At 40.1% G+C, this 18,001-nt stretch overlaps 1 protein-coding gene across 1 annotated transcript in view; it reads right to left on the reverse strand.

Moving 5' to 3' along the window:
• The window catches only part of LOC117346901 (vomeronasal type-2 receptor 26-like), a 51,058-nt gene that overhangs the window by 28,415 nt on the left and 4,642 nt on the right, over positions 1-18,001 (reverse strand). Inside the window, exon 2 of the mRNA XM_033917138.1 lies at positions 14,207-14,581. Within this exon, the coding sequence (XP_033773029.1) occupies positions 14,207-14,554 (348 nt within the window). The 5' untranslated portion in view covers positions 14,555-14,581. The remainder of the gene's footprint in view (positions 1-14,206; positions 14,582-18,001) is intronic.

Consider the following 18,001-nt stretch of genomic DNA (forward strand, 5'->3'; position numbering starts at 1 on the left):
AAACCCTACTTTACTGCCATATAGGTGCCATCAGCAGCCAGAGGGGCTGGTAGACAGATAGGTATAACTGGCTATGGGGTGTTCACCAGAAATTATAAGGTGGTTATGGTGATATGTATATAGTATGTGGTACCTTTTATGTGAAGTTCATAGCAGTGCCCTATAAGATGCCTCGCTGCTCTGTAGGAATGTGTGAGTGACCAGTCCATTACACTATTAACCCCTTCCATGTCCAAATGGTGTAAATTTTGAAGTTTCCAACTTGAATGCTTTTGTGATCATAAATCTATATATATAAAATCGGAGGTATGTATGTGTGTATGTGCCGCGATCACGCAAAAACGGCTTGACCGATTTGAACGAAACTTGGTATGCAGATCCCTCACTACCTGGGATGATATGTTCTGGGGGTCTCGCGGCCCACCTGCACACGTGGGCGGAGCTACAAACAGAAAATCAGATTTCACCCATTCATGTCAATGGAAAAAATGTAAAAAAAGCTGCCATTCTCACAGTAATTCAAAAACGGCTTGACCGATTTGAACAACACTTGGTATGCAGGTCCCTCACTACCTGGGGTGATATGTTCTGGGGGTCTCGCGGCCCACCTGCACACGTGGGCGGAGCTACAAACAGAAAATCAGATTTCACCCATTCATGTCAATGGAAAAAATGTAAAAAGCTGCCATTCTCACAGTAATTCAAAAACGGCTTGACCGATTTGAACGAAACTTGGTATGCAGATCCCTCACTACCTGGGGTGATATGTTCTGGGGGTCTCGCGGCCCACCTGCACATGTGGGCGGAGCTACAAACAGAAAATCAGATTTTACCCATTCATGTCAATGGAAAAAATGTAAAAAGCTGCCATTCTCACTGTAATTCAAAAACGGCTTGACCGATTTGAACGAAACTTGGTATGCAGATCCCTCACTACCTGGGGTGATATGTTCTGGGGGTCTCGCGGCCCACAACTCTATGTTGCTTGCTCAAGGGTGGGTTCACCCAAGAATTTATATGTTCTTGCTCCAGGAGGTGAAACTAAAAATGTTGTTTATAATCACGTTTTGCGTTAGTTGTATTGTATTCATTTTGTCAAATATTTCACATTATAATTTGAATATTGTACTTTTTATTAAGCTGTAAAAAATTAATTTCATTCACCACTATAAAGTATCTTTATTTGAATCAATTTACAGTGTTATTGCTATAATTAAATACCCGTGCAACGCCGGGGCATCAGCTTATAACCCTTTATAAAGGGTTATAAAGTTGGACATCCTGATAGGGATTCAGTGCATATACGGGATTTGTGTTCATTCAATCTTAATTGAATTGGGTGCATTTTGTGACCAACATAAACCACATTGCAAGGGCACACCAAAATATACACCACCCCTGCTGACAAATAATTTTGTTATTCCTTGCCCTGATGATTCTGCCAGTCTTAGGATCCTGCCATTGATGTCCTTCCAAAGTGCTGTCACACCATTGGCATCTCCCGCAGCTCCCATGAATCCCTCTCATTATCTCTTCCACCTTTCCTAACTTTTGATGAATAAACATCTGTCTGATAGTTTGACTCCTTTTAAAGGCAAACATTGGAATTTATTTAAAAAATCCAAAAATATCTTAGAGCTGAAGGATATGCCAATAATTTTTTTTAATCAAAGATATCATTTCCCTGGCTGCCTCTGAATATGGTAACACACATACAATCTATTGCTCTTCGTTGTTTCTACTTTCTCATAGAGAATTAGATCCCTATGGGCATAATGCACTCCCATGTTTGCCTGTATAATCCCTTTACTAGAATACCCCCTTGCTGCAAAGTGTTGTTCCAAGTCCCTCACTGCTATTTTAAAATCCTGGAGGGATTACCAGACCTTTCTTGCCCTTACAAACTGCCTGACATGAAGGCTATATTTGAGACAATAGGGATGGAAACTTGAGAAATGTAACAGCTGTGTTACATGCTACTGGTTTCCTAAACAGGACTATAATTAGTAGTGACCCTTCTTTCCTGATTTCTATATCTAAAATTCAATTTTATGTTGGCTATACGTTACTGTGAATTGCATATTAGGGTACCTGGTGTTTATCCATTCTACAAAATATTTTAGACCTTGTTCTGAACCTTCCCAAAGGAAGAAAATATAATCAAGGAAATGCGTTAAGCAGAGTTTTGACTCTACCCTGCTCATAGGTGCATTGAAATGATGATAATTGTACAAATATTTCCCATAAAATATTTTTTATTCAAAGTTTACAGACAGTCCTGTTTCAATGCATTAATTTGTACAATGGAGGAACAAGTCAGAGAGTGTAAATGTAACTTCCCTGACTTAACGCCCTCAAAATTCTGTTCTGCTAGGTTCAGTTAATTATACCAAATACACGACGACATTTTACTGCCTGCATATAAGTGATCATGAATACTTGATACCATATAAGGTGCTTGTATTAGGGGAGTGTCTGTCCCCCTCACACAAGAATTCTTAAAAGTTACATTTTAATACTAGCTTATCTAATAAAGAAAAGGTACAGAAGAAACCAGGAAAAAGTATTACAATATAATGTACTTACAGAGGAAAAAGTATCCATACACACAGCTGTACATCATTTCTCCTTAAAAGTCAAACTACGGCCCCCATGCATTTAAGAGCATGTATTGAAAATCCTGTGTCTCAGTGAAAGAAAAAGGGGAATGGCCAATCCACTCCCACAAACCCTACATTTTCCTATATGCATCCTCCAGTACAACTTTTAGAGGTAATTATATTTCAATCTGAACCCTTAAATATGAAAGTCCCTACGTTGTTAGTTTACTAAAATTTAATTAATCATATATGCATTTTGTATATCCAATTAGCATTTCTCATTTTACCCTGCAAAAAGGAGAGGGAACCCCCTCCCCTGGAATGTAATCTCTGTAGTAAGAAGAAAAGTCCATCTCTATAGCAACCAGGTCAAAAGCCAAACCTTATCTGCCACACAGGTCTTTGGAGACCAGACTGGGCACACATTGAAACAATGGAACTTCATAAAACTAAGCTACAGCCTGTGTGTATCTTCTCTGGTCTTCAACAGAGCTTATATATTAATTCTGAGAGAAGGCCTACTCCTGTTTCCAGTGACCTCAGCACAAAACACATATTTAGGTCAATATATTATCCCATATTTGTCTTATCTGGTTTGTGTTCTGGCTTCTCCAATTGTAATTTTATATATCCATTTATAACCCCTCCTCCTCTGCCCTTGGATAGGTCCTTATCTTATAAATCAAATCCTGACTAGTAAATCCAGAGCAATGGAAGGAAAATATAATGGCTATTTTATTTTTCATGCTTGCCCATTCCACCACATTTTTAATAGACTGCCATGCCCAGGTTCAAAAGAGCTTCATCAGCATCCATAGGGAAATGTTGTTAAAGAACTCAGATATAAAAACTTCATTCACTTCAAACCATCACACATATAATATAATTATTGAGGGGATAAGCAGGGTAATCTGACACAAGCATACTCTAAAGCAACAGTCCCATCTGGGGTGCCAATTGAGCAGCTAGCCTTGCTCTTAGGTGTGTAAAATGTGCAAAAATGATGGCAAATGATGCAAAATGTTCCAAAAACAATTATTAATTTTATTTATTTCCATAACAACTATCAAAAGATTATTTGCATCAATGGGGTTTTTACAGAGTCAAAATCTGGCATTTCTAGCAAAGAATTCCACCCTATACTTCTTTGTTCACCTTCTGTCCAGGATGACATCATCACTTGTCACCCAATCAGCTAACAGAGGCTGTCCTTAGGTTTGAACAAATAAAATTATTTTTGACATCGAAAAAAGTTTCACAAATCATATTTTTGTTTACATTAATTTCTGAATATGCATAAACCATTATAACATACCCAAAGAAAACTTTGAATCCAAAACAGCTTCTGTGTTAAAGCCAGCCTGCATTTCTGTTTTCAGTATCTGCTGAAAAGTTTGTATCCCTATGTTAAAAGTGTAGCAGGAGAGACCTACTCCCCCTCCCTCCTATGCTGGAGGTCAAACTAGCTGACCTTTCCTGCTCTGGGCCTCTCAAAGACTGGTACAGTGTATCTGGCTCTAACTATTTCCAGATGTTGCCTCTTAGGCTCCCTTTAAGTTTCTTACATCTTATATATGTAAAACATTTGAAATTAAATACAAATCATTTTCTCACACATCATTCATACCACATATCACACACATAATCACTCATGGGATCCCAACACACACACATCCACAACACGGTATATTGCATTCATATTGTATTCAAAAATGTGAAACCCTATATCTTCCACAAGCCAGACTGAGAGGTCTGGTATTAATTAGAGCCATGAGGCTCAAGGCGGGAAACTCAGAGAGAACAAAAAGAGACAGAAAGAAAGAAAACAAGATGGAGTCATTAATCCCTCTAGAAGTATGTTACCTATTACCTGATTCCCTCTATGGTCAGGCTTAATAGCAAAATACATAAAGAGAATATTATTATATTTTTCCTTAATATTAATCTGAAGTGTTTTTCTGGCCATGGCTACATCCATATTCAGATTTTCATTCACCAACTTTTCCTTATGCTTCTATTGGGCGTGGCCTTAATTAACACATATTCTTGTATCTAACTAGAGTTACCCAGAACCATACGAAAAGCAGGCATTATATGTAGAAAAAACTCCATAAAATTACTGCACCATGTCCTGCACTCTATCCATTCCTTTAGCACATTAGTGACCCCTACAGCCCACGAGTGAGTGCTACTCCTCAGGGGCTAATGTAGCCCCCCATTGCCACCTCCTGGACCTGCTGATAAAATGTACCATCATACTTAAAACAATTTTTTGCTATTATCAAATTGAGCCAATTTCTCAGAAAAATTGAGTCATGATTCTTTGGTCCCCCTCCCTAGCTTACAAGATTTCACTAATAATACACAACATCCCTTCTTAAGGGTTGCAAGTGTATAATGAAACAACATCCATAATTACTAGCCATGTATCTGTATGAACCTGGATGTCTTGAGCTAAAATTCTTAACAAAAGAGAAGAATCTTTTAAATACAATGAGACTTTCACTGTTTCCCTAATCAAAAATAAATCAAGAAATTTGGGAAGAGATTCCAATAGTGTATCTCTTGTAATCACAATTGGTCTACCGGGGGAGTTCTTAAATTTGTATGTATCTTTGGTACAAAATATATACACAGGGTCCTAGGATGTTTCTCTAACAAAAACTGATATTTTGGAGAAACAAGATGGTGTTTTGGTAGTAGGACGCAGCAACTGCAGCTCCTGCTCAATAATCAAATCTCTCCTAAAAACTCTGCGGAGCTTATCACTATGCCCAAAAGAAGAGGAAGAGCGGCGGTAGCCCGACTGCCAGAGCCTACCTGTCCGTGACATGGAGCAATCACCAGCTTCTTTTCGCCTCGGGGTGCTCCTGCAGAGCCGGACGTGAGGGAAATGTTATCGTTAGGAAGCAAAATCTCGCTCAGCCCCATGGGACCAATGCCTCCTTTCCAGGCAGGTGAAAGGGGAATGTTGGCTACAACTCAGACAGCAGAAGCAACGCTATCAGGCTTGCTGACTCCCCAGGACTATCGGGCTTACTGGCTCCCCAGGACTCTATGGCCAGATTATCCACACTGAAAGAGGCTATAGGAATTTCAGCAGTGCAAGGGGAATTACCAACTCTTCAACCCCTTGAGAGACCTGCTGAAATTACTTTGGAATCAATTTGGACTGTTTTGGACTCCCTCCACAAGGTATGTCTGGGAATCTTACCACTTGTGCAAAATTAAAATGTGAAAATTCAAAAGTTTGAATAGGATTTAAAAGTCCAAGGGGAGAAAGTTAAATCCTTATAATAATCTGTTCAAGGAATTTAGTCTTCTTGTACTTAAATTATCCAGGACAAATTGTTGCTTTTGAGGAAAATGGAAAATATGGAGAAATATACCAAAGAGTTGAATTTAATAATTTACAATGTCCCCAAAAGAGTTGTTTTATAAAATTTTGAAAGAAATCTTTAAATATCCTGAAGATGGGCTTCCTCCTCTTCATAAAATATACTTTATACCTGTTTCTGTTAAAAAAAAAAACCCCTTCTCCTTCAGAAGTTGTTCAATGTTGATTTGTTAAGTCCTATGAACTTATCTAGAATTCTGGAGACTTCAGAAGAAGTTGTTGTAGTTCAAACAACGTTTCTAGTGACAGGCATAGGAGAACCCACTCACTATTCACACACCCACCATCCAAAAATGTCAAACGAAGAAAACTATATGGCAACCTAATAGCCACCAAAGCAGCTAAACTGGACAGACAAATCACCAATCTGCTGTCCTCGACCACAGACTACAAAACCTTCAAGAAAGAAGCTAAAACCCTACTTTTCAAAAAATACATAAAACCTATTTAACACGACCAGTTCCTACCCAATCCCCACCTACCCACTCTATACCCATAACAAATCTAAAATGCTTCTAATTACTCATCACCTTAAGGTCTCGACAACTCTTATGTAATTCTTATGTAAATCTTACGACAACTCTTATGTTATGTTACAATTCTTGTAACCTCCTGACAACTCTTATGTAATCCGCCTTGAACCGCAAGGTATTGGCGGAATAAAAATCACTAATGTAATGTAATTTGTATTTCTACAAGATACGGAAGTGCTTCTTCGCCTATTTTTTAGGTTAAAATAAGTCTTCTATATGGATAACAAGATTTCTATATTTTCAGATTTCTTTAGAATGACACAAAAAATAAGGAAAAGATTCCTAGAATTGAAAGAAAATGTTAAAACATTGGGGGCAAAATTTCAATTGTGTTATCCTTGTAAATGTGTGATTTACTTGGATCAGAACACTTATGTCTTTTATGAACCTTCCCAATTGCAGTTTTTCTTGGAAGGGAAGGGAGTAACAATGCAGAGTTCCAAATGATCCCAATTTACTGGTCTGATTTAAAAATGTAGACGAGCTACTAATTTCATTTCTGTTAATTTTCTAAATCTTTCTAATTTTCCATTCTCAATGGTATGTGAATTGTTTCTCCCTCCAAATGTGGACTACTCAAAAGTTTGTATGTATCCAAAATTTGAATGAGTATTTTATTTTATTGGGAAAACTTTGTTCAATAAGTTTATTTTGTTGAAATTATGATAAATGAATAAATAAAAAACAAACAATCAAAAAAACTGATATTTCTTATATTTTAACATCCCTTGGTTATAATGTTGTGTAACCCAATCAAATATCTCCTTCATAAGTGGCCTCACGGGTCCTAACATAGTAACATAGCAGATGACGGCAGATAAAGACCCGAATGGTCCATCCAGTCTGCCCAACCTGATTCAATTTAAATTTTTTTTTTTTTTTTTTTTCTTAGCTATTTCTGGGCAAGAATCCAAAGCTTTACCCGGTACTATGCTTGGGTTCCACCTGCCGAAATCTCTGTTAAGACTTACTCCAGCCCATCTACACCCTCCCAGCCATTGAAGCCCTCCCCTGCCCATCCTCTACCAAACTGCCATACACAGACACAGACCGTGCAAGTCTGCCCAGTAACTGGCCTTAGTTCAATATTTAATATTATTTTCTGATTCTAAATCTTCTGTGTTCATCCCACGCTTCTTTGAACTCAGTCACAGTTTTACTCTTCACCACCTCTCTCGGGAGCGCATTCCAGGCATCCACTACCCTCTCCGTAAAGTAGAATTTCCTAACATTGCCCCTGAATCTACCACCCCTCAACCTCAAATTATGTCCTCTGGTTTTACCATTTTCCTTTCTCTGGAAAAGATTTTGTTCTACGTTAATACCCTTTAAGTATTTGAACGTCTGAATCATATCTCCCCTGTCTCTCCTTTCCTCTAGGGTATACATATTCAGGGCTTCCAGTCTCTCCTCATACGTCTTCTGGCGCAAGCCTCCTATCATTTTCGTCGCCCTCCTCTGGACCGCCTCAAGTCTTCTTACGTCTTTCACCAGATACGGTCTCCAAAACTGAACACAATACTCCAAGTGGGGCCTCACCAATGACCTGTACAGGGGCATCAGCACCTTCTTCCTTCTACTGACTACGCCTCTCTTTATACAGCCCAGAATCCTTCTGGCAGCAGCCACTGCCTTGTCACACTGTTTTTTCGCCTTTAGATCTTCGGACAATATCACCCCAAGGTCCCTCTCCCCGTCCGTGCATATCAGCTTCTCTCCTCCCAGCATATACGGTTTCTTCCTATTATTAATCCCCAAATGCATTACTCTGCATTTCTTTGCATTGAATTTTAGTTGCCAGGCATTAGACCATTCCTCTAACTTTTGCAGATCCTTTTTCATATTCTCCACTCCCTCTTCGGTGTCTACTCTGTTACAAATCTTGGTATCATCTGCAAAAAGGCACACTTTTCCTTCTAACCCTTCAGCAATGTCACTTACATACATATTGAACAGGATTGGCCCCAGCACCGAACCCTGAGGGACTCCACTAGTCATCTTTCCTTCCTTCGAGCGACTTCCATTAACCACCACCCTCTGGCGTCTGTCCGACAGCCAGTTTCTGACCCAGTTCACCACTTTGGGTCCTAACTTCAGCCCTTCAAGTTTGTTCAACAGCCTCCTATGAGGAACTGTATCAAAGGCTTTGCTGAAATCCAAGTAAATTACATCTAGCATATGTCCTCGATCCAGCTCTCTGGTTACCCAATCAAAAAATTCAATCAGGTTCGTTTGGCACGATTTACCTTTTGTAAAGCCATGTTGCCTCGGATCCTGTAACCCATTAGATTCAAGGAAATACACTATCCTTTCTTTCAGCAACACTTCCATTATTTTTCCAACAACTGAAGTGAGGCTCACCGGCCTGTAGTTTCCTGCTTTATCCCGGTGACCACTTTTATGAATAGGGACCACATCCGCTCTCCTCCAATCCCCAGGAATCACTCCCGTCTCCAGAGATTTGTTGAACAAGTCTTTAATAGGACTCGCCAGAACCTCTCTGAGCTCCCTTAGTATCCTGGGATGGATCCCGTCTGGTCCCATCGCTTTGTCCACCTTCAGTTTTTCAAGTTGCTCATAAACACCCTCCTCCGTGAACGGCGCAGAATCTACTCCATTTTCTCATGTAACTTTGCCAGACAATCTCGGTCCTTCTCCAGATTTTCTTCTGTGAACACAGAACAGAAGTATTTGTTTAGCACATTTGCTTTCTCCTCATCACTCTCCACATATTTGTTCCCAGCATCTTTTATCCTAGCAATTCCATTTTTTATCTTCCTCCTTTCACTAATATATCTGAAAAAATTTTTATCTCCCTTTTTTACATTTTTAGCCATTTGTTCTTCCGCCTGTGCCTTCGCCAAACGTATCTCTCTCTTGGCTTCTTTCAGTTTCACCCTGTAGTCCTTTCTGCTCTCCTCTTCTTGGGTTTTTTTATATTTCATGAACGCCAACTCTTTCGCCTTTATTTTCTCAGCCACTAGGTTGGAGAACCATATCGGCTTCCTTTTTCTCTTGTTTTTATTGATTTTCTTCACATAAAGGTCCGTAGCCATTTTTATCGCTCCTTTCAGCTTAGACCACTGTCTTTCCACTTCTCTTATGTCCTCCCATCCTAACAGCTCTTTCTTCAGGTACTTTCTCATTGCATTAAAGTCCGTACGTTTGAAATCTAGGACTTTAAGTATTGTGCGGCCGCTCTCCACTTTAGCCGTTATATCAAACCAAACCGTTTGATGATCGCTACTACCCAGGTGAGCACCCACTCGAACATTAGAGATACTCTCTCCATTTGTGAGGACCAGATCCAATATCGCTTTTTCCCTTGTGGGTTCCTCCGACAATTGGCAGTAAGCTGTAGTGTCACTTAACTACAGGTCACCCTACAGGTCACTATTGTGCAGCATTGGTTAGAGAAAAAGCTTTGCTTTGGACACCAGATATTTTCCTGCTCCCTTCTAAATGTAAGTTTTCAACAGATATTTTTCCTCTGTCTTCCTTTTCTAACTGTTGCTGCCAGCTTGTGATAGATTTTCCTGTAGTAACACTTTAAAAAGTATGCACAGTTTGACTTCAGCGTTTTAGGTCTAGATTCACTAAGCCCACTGATCTGAGGCAGGCCGACCAATTCACTATGGGTCCATATTCAATTGGGGGCGATTGGAAGAATGCCCCCCATTGACCACACGGATTGCTCTCCAACGATCCTGATGGATGCGTAGACCATCTTCTTTGCCTGTAGATGGTTTGCGCATGCTCACCGCGAAGATAGAGCTTGAAACTTTTTTTGGGAGCCCATAGTTTTAACCTGTGAGTTGAAAGTGGGGCTGCACTGTGGAATAAAACCACAGAGTTGGGGCAGAGAGCAGGAGAAGCAGAATCGTGGCAGAGAGCAGGAGAATCGTGGCAGAGAGCAGGTTTTTTTTAAAATAAGCAACAATCAGTCACTTGTTTTTTGATTGGGCAGCCCAGTCGGTGTTCCTGAAATTGTTTTGTGAATAGTGTCCTTCCTACTTTGCATGTTGTCCCCCCTCATTTTGTAAAAAAGTCAGCCTGGCCGATTCAGTGACCAACCCTCTTCCCTGTGTCTTCTAAAGCAAGAGCGGCAGCACTACCTCTTGCTGGCCATCCACTGCCATTCCTACTTTAGGGGGCAAGGGGGGAGGGTCTGTCTGGAAGTGTTTCAGTGTCCTCCGGCTCCCCCCTGGCAGCACTTGTGGCAATAGTAGAAGCAGCCAGCACAGTACTGCATCTGAAAACAGCAGAACTACAACATCTAGCATGCAGTGGGACACATCAGCCTGTTCAATTGAGATTATAGAGGTGTCAAGCCTATATCCTCTCCCCAAATACTGAACGCTGATTCTATAACATATATTGAGACTCAAATTACATATACTGATCAATTTATAGATTATCCAACCCACTTTGAAATGTATACAAACTGTATACAACTGTCCAAAAAAGAGGGGTTTTTTTTAAGGATAACTTATAAATACCTATATTTGACACTCTTATTTTAGCACATGCTTTAATTTTTTCCAAAAACTAACATATTGATTCATTTATATTAAACATATGAGCCATTACCTGGTTCAACACATAGAACTCATTCCTATGATTAATAATGAGGTAGAAGTATCATAGATATGCATAATTCTCAGTAAAGAGACCTCTTATAACCTAGATGTTATTTCAAGTCTCCTCTCCCTAAGCAGCATAGAAGAGATGGCCACCTATTGAATCCCTTACCCGAAACCTCTCGGCATCTGCACTAAAGCGCTTCACGTCCAACTTTGCGCCAGCTCCCAATTTACGGAACAGATTGAAGGAGTCCATGCTTCCCCAGCAGGCCTGAGAGAGGTGGGACTCTGAAAGGACTGAACGGAAGTGAGCTAACAAAAGCCGGGTGAAGGGCGTGACAGTCTGCAGGAGCAAGAGAAGTAGCTAAGGGTTTATTTACAATGAGCTAAGACAGCAGCAAAGTTTATTTATTGTGTGCATAGATTATTATGATAGTTTGTTAGTAAACAAGTTCCACCTGACCTACCCATGCAGTTTTATGCAGAAAGAGTAAGGATAATGGTTTTTGATATACTGCCTTTCGCTGTTGACTTATTATATGGAGGCACGTTCTCTGTCCCCAGTGGATTCATAATTTAAGTAAATGTGCCTGGAGCAATGAAGGCCCAGAGTCACAAGCAGCTGCCCTAGGATTCAAACCCAGCTCCCTAGAAAGATGGCCTAAAAATCTCAAAATTGTCTCCCATCCCTCCTTTAGATGTCGGGTAATCTTTCTACCTTGCTCTCTCAGTACTTGCTTCTGTAGAAATGTCCTGTGCATGCTTGAATTCTGATAAGGGGTGGGTAAGAAGAGCAGCTGCTTAGGGAGCCCAATCAGGTTTGGAGCTAGAAACATTATGTTGGCTTATCCCTATGAAGAAAGAAGGAGACCCTGGCAAGTGAGTTATCAGAAGACAACCAAAGCCTGGGACCAACATGATTTGAACAATGACCAGACAACAAAAGGTAGAAACAATTTTATTTTCTGTTTTGTGATTACAATATGTCAGATTTGAAATGTGTATCCTTTCAAAGCTGGTGTTGGACTGCCAACGTGAGCTAGGATTTAACAGAGAGAGGAAAAGTCTTTTTTGTTTGTTTATTTTGTTTACACCACAGGACCAGTGAGGGTAGGAGAGGGCATAGGGGGTGAAGAGGCTATAAAATAAACCCACTAGGATGTTTGAAAAAAGACCACCCTATTGGGCAGGAAAATCGAATCGAATTGAAAAATCGATTCAATAGGCTGAATCGAATCGAATCAAATTTTTTTTTCCTGAATCCGGCAGCACTAGTAAGTACCATTTTTTTTAGCACAGTACTCGCTTGTGCAGAGTTCATATTGATGTTTTGACAAACAATTCATAGCTATGTGTCCAGTTTTTTAAATTGCAGTTTTATGCTAATTACTCCTCTTATGCATATACCTTTAGGGTTAGGGTTAGGGTTCACATGATTTTTTCTTTACTTTTCTGGCAGTGGTACTCATGCACTAATCATCCCCTTTTTTTAAAGTTCTTGTGCTCTCCAGTCCTTGTTTGCCAAGTCCTTTTTTTAGATCCTTGCATTTTATTAGGGTTCATTTATTGTTCATTTTCTATCATTTCATTACTTTTGACTGTTTTATATCATGTCTTGTTCACATGCTCTGCATTTTGATTCTTGGTATCTATTCACCTTTGAATGCTTTTTGTACTTATATAGCCTTTTTCAAATTTATGTCTGCTTGTCACAAATTCTCTGATTTTTAACATGTTTTAAACCTTTACACTTGACCTGTACTGAATACTCTATTTATGTGATAGAATTAGCAGCCATTGAGGTAGGCATATTGAATCCATGTTATGCATACTCCTATCTCTCTCTTTACCAGATTTCTCCCTGTATTTAAATTCACCTAGCTTTCTATCCTCCTCTGCCCTTCTACTTTTTACTTTCAGTCAGTATCTTTAAGTGTACCATGATTTATCTTTATAATTGTATTCTTTATTATCTATTTATAAATGTCTAACAAAATTTGAATCTATTGGTCAATTTGTCCTTGCTAATTGATTTTATCATTTTCTTTTTAATACATATGTTATATGCTTGATGTGATTTTATTAGTTAAGATTTTATTAGTTTATAGTTTCTGCTAGTTTCTATTATGTGTTTTATATTAGTTTATATTATGTGCTTCATATTATTTTTATTATTGTTTTTAACTTGTCACGGGTCAATAGACTCTTGACAAAGGCATAGATGCCGAAACAATGTCAGTATCGAGTCTTCGAGTCCTCGCAGTGCTACTATCAATAAAGTGAACTTTGAACTCTACACCCATGACTGAACTATTGACATCTCATCCTCATGACTCCTTTGTTGTACCATCTTGTGTATGCTCCAGATCAACCCTCCCACTCAAACATAGGGATACAAATTAAATAAGCAATGAATATCATTCAATAAAGCCAGAGAAGTATTTTAAATAAATATGAACTTTTCCTGGTCATTTAAATTGCATTGAATATTTGTATTTGGTTGATCATGATTGCTAAGTGTATTTATGAAAATCATAGGGGGAAGAGGGTGTTTGAGTGAAGGGTCAATCTCGCTACTCCTGTGAAAGCTTCCCTCTCACTCAGTGCCAAATGATACCACTCTTTTCCTTTTGAATAAAGAATTCCTGTAACAAATACTAAAATTACCTTCCATGGCAAAGAGTACAAAATTTCCCTATTTTCTCTAGTCCATGTGGTGCCATTTCCTGAGCCAGACGTGATCATATCATGCAGTGCACGTGCCACGGCATACACAGCATTGTACACACTGTAACTGCTCCCAAAGTATGCACTGAAACAGAGATTGAAGAGAAGGAACTTGTCTGTAGAGTTGCAGTCTCTTCTGATGTTCTTTGGGCAACTGATGTCACACAGGTCCTCCCACCAATATTTAGCCCAGTACTCACGTGCCAGCCAAATAGGTTTCATCTCACGGATATATTTTAAAAAATTTGGTATAACTTTCTTATATGGTTTGAACATAAAGAACTTGTTGCTTATTTTAAAGTATTTTTGAAATTTTCTGTTCATTTCTATGTCAGTTATGGTGATAAAAACCTGGCCAGTTTTTACCTGAAGTTGAAGAAACTGTACATAACTTAGTGGCATTGCAGTGTTTTTATTAAAGTAGTAAATGTTCACAGCAGATGATTGTTTGATTGCACTATGAACTTTCTCTAATTGTGGAACCATGATTCTACCATAGTGAGGAATGGTTTCATGGAATTCGATGCAGCCACCATTCTGTTCAATCCCTTCTCTCAGGATCTGGACAGCTCTCACACTGCTTTCATCATCAGTTGAAAAGATATTGACCCATTTCCAGCCAAAATACTTCAGTAGCTTTCCAATCCCAGCACAGAGATGTAATTTATTGGGGACAGTCCGGTAAAAATAAGGATACTGAACGGGGTCACTCATATGAAGGTTCTGTGAGATGTAGCTGACCTGTCAGGAAAAAAAAATAACAATTAATAAATCACCCTTATTCATCAGTCTGAGAGAACAGTTGATATCACACAGCTCATAGGATTTAATAGCACACAGTCTGCAGGAGGTTCTTGTGTCTAGGCTCTTGTTAGGCTCTGCTTTATTTATTTAAAAATGTATATACCGCATAATAACTAGGCGGTTTACAAAATTACATGCATACATATTTAAGAAATGCTAAACATGTTTCAACAAGACAAACAGAGGAAGACATTAACAAACAGTATCATTATCAAAGTTTTCTTTAAATTCATCCTACAAGATGGAATCACAAGATCCCATAAAATCATATACAGGACAGGAAGGCATTAACAGAGAATAGCATTAGCACAGGAAGGCACTGATAAATAATTGCATTTTGAACATTTTCTTAAAGTTCAATCTCCCATCACAGAATCGCAGAATACCAGGCAGCACATTCCAGAGCTTGGTGTCAGCCACAGACAGCATTGTTGCCCCGATTCAACATGAGAGACTAACATCTTACCCTCCAAACTCAGTTTCATACTATTTTCAGATCTTAAACATTATCTGGGTTGATAGAACATAAGAACATAAGAATTGCTGCTGCTGGGTCAGACCAGTGGTACATCATGCCCAGCAGTCTGCTCACGCGGTGGCCCTCTGGTCAAAGACCAGCATCCTAACTGAGACTAGCCCTATCAATGTTCGTTCTTGTTCAGCAGGAACTTGTCTAACTCTGTCTTGAATCCCTGGAGGGTGTTTTCCCCTATGACAGACTCCAGAAGAGCGTTCCAGTTTTCTACCACTCTCTAGAATGCTCTTCTGGAGTCTGTCATAGGGGAAAACACCCTTCAGGGATTCAAGACAAAGTTAGACAAGTTCCTGCTGAACAAGAACGTACATTGATAGGGCTAGTCTCAGTTAGGATGCTGGTCTTTGACCAGAGGGCCACCGCGTGAGCAGACTGCTGGGCATGATGTACCACTGGTCTGACCCAGCAGCGGCAATTCTTATGTTCTATCAACCCAGAAAATGTTTGAGATCTGAAAATAGTATGAAACTGAGTTTGGAGGGTAAGATGTTAGTCTCTCGTGTTGAATCGGGGCAACAATGCTGTCTGTGGCTGACACCAAGCTCTGGAATGTGCTACCTGGTATTCTTTAGTACCATTGGAGAAATGTTATATAAAATTGAAAGAATCTTAAACTGTACTCTCTGCTGCATAGGTAACCAATGCAATTGTTTCAACCCTGGAGTTATATGAATCATTCTTGAAACCCGGTAATCAATCTTGCTGCAGAGTTAATTAACATCTGCAGTGCCCTCATCTTCACTTTAGCAACTCCCAAATAAAGAGAACTGCAATAGTCCACTCTACTTAGTATTAATGCTTGCACCACATTACAGAAATTATATGCTGGTAACATAAGTTTTAATCTATATAACAATTGCAATTGCATATAACCCATCCGAATGGTTTACAACAGGGGTGCCCAACGCGTCGATCGCGATCGACAGGTCGCTCGCTCAGGCGACCCCAGTCGATCGCAGAACGGGTTCCCTTCTTCCCTTCTCTTTTTTCCCCTCCTGACTGGCCCGCTCCTGAATTCTGCTGCTGCCTCCGCTGCTCAACATTTAAAAAAAAAAAAAAAAAAAGGCTTGGAGAACTTATGCTCCGGGGGCTAACATGTGCTTGTACCGGCTTCCCTTCGCTTCCCTCTGAAACCGGAAGTTATGTCCGGGGAGGGGGAGGGGGTAAGAAGGGAAGCCGGCACGCACATGTTAGAGCCCTGTTCGCGGGCTAAAGCGGGAGACAGGTCAGTGAAGCTTGCGATTTGCTCTTCTTGCTGCCAGGTCCTGCCTACTTTCTGTTTCCTCAAAGGCAGGACCCGGCAGCATTTTTCCCAAAATGTCGATCTTGGGCCGATCAGCCTTCCTCTTCCCGACCTCAATTGTGCCGTCGGAGAGGAAGTTCTGGCCAGCGGAAATTCCTCTCCGACGGCAAAATTGACGTCGGGGAGAGGAATGCTGGTGGGCCCGAAGCAAGGAGAGCTTGGCCGGCGGCGGGCGGCTTTGGGGGCCTGTTATCCGATGGCAGCGGCAGAAGCAGTGGCTTGTGGGTGGGCAGGGAGGGAGAAAGAGGGCAGGCAGGGAGACAGAAGGAAAGAAGAGAAACAGAAAAAAAGAATGGGGGCATGAAGAGAGAAAGAAAGAGAGGGCAAGGAGAGAAGAAGAAAACATTGGGGGGGGGATGAGGTCAGGAAGAGAGGAAGCATACAGGCTAAAAGAAGGGAAGAAAGATTGGATGCACAGTCAAAAGAAGAAAGTGCAACCAGAGACTCATGAAATCACCAGACAAGGTAGAAAAAATGATTTTATTTTAAATTTAGTGATCAAAATGTGTCTGAATTTATATCTGCTCTCTATATTTTACAATATGGTCCCCTTTTACTAAACCACAATAGAGGTTTTTAGCGCAGGGAGCCTATGAGCGTCGAGAGCAGCGCTGGGCATTCAGCGCAGCTCCCTGCGCTAAAAACTGCTATCGTGGTTTAGTAAAAAGGGAGGGGGTGGGTATTTGTCTATTTTTGTATGGTTGTTACTGAGGTGACAGTGCATAGAGTCATCTCCTTTGACCTCTTTGAAAAAACCCCAGAATAGGAATGATAATTAACAATTGTATGCGTACAGTGTGCGTTGTGTTTTTTTTTAAAAATTTTATTGTTGGTAGATCATTTTGACTTGGTCATTTTAAAAGTAGCTCGCAAGCCCAAAAAGTGTGGGCACCCCTGGTTTACAATATTAGTTTTTCCATGGTCAAACAGCTATCCAAACATACTCCCAATACCATCATCTCTTTTTTGACTAACAAATTCTCACCCTCATCAACACTTTCTAACTCAAAGTTATCCCTTTAGCTTTTCACCACCATCACCTTAATGAAATTAATTTCCATCAGGGTCATTTTACAAGGGGTTGTATACTGTACCTGGTATTTATTGCTCCTCTTTGGGGAATTTTACTCATTTACCCTTAGATAACTTCACATTAAGCTGACCCCCCTCCCTTCCACCCTCCCCCACAAATCCAGGGACATTCCAAAGAGGGTGGTACATAAATTTATTTAACACTCCCTTAGGAGTGTCCCTGAATTCACAAAGATGCCAATGATGAACCATCCCAAAGAGTGAGATTTATCACACCAAGGAGTGAGATTGAAGGCTAAAGAGTGAGAGTTTTAAGATAGTACACACAGGGTATAAATCTAGAATGATTTAAGTGTAATATTGCTTTGCAAGTGAGTCAAGACATAAGGACCATAAGAACTGCCATCTCCGTATCAGACCTTTAGTCCATCAAGTCTGGCGATCTGCACACACGGAGGCCCAGCCAGGTGTACACCTGGCATAATTT

This window comes from Geotrypetes seraphini, chromosome 12, assembly GCF_902459505.1.
Source record: "Geotrypetes seraphini chromosome 12, aGeoSer1.1, whole genome shotgun sequence".
Classification (NCBI taxonomy): domain Eukaryota; kingdom Metazoa; phylum Chordata; class Amphibia; order Gymnophiona; family Dermophiidae; genus Geotrypetes; species Geotrypetes seraphini.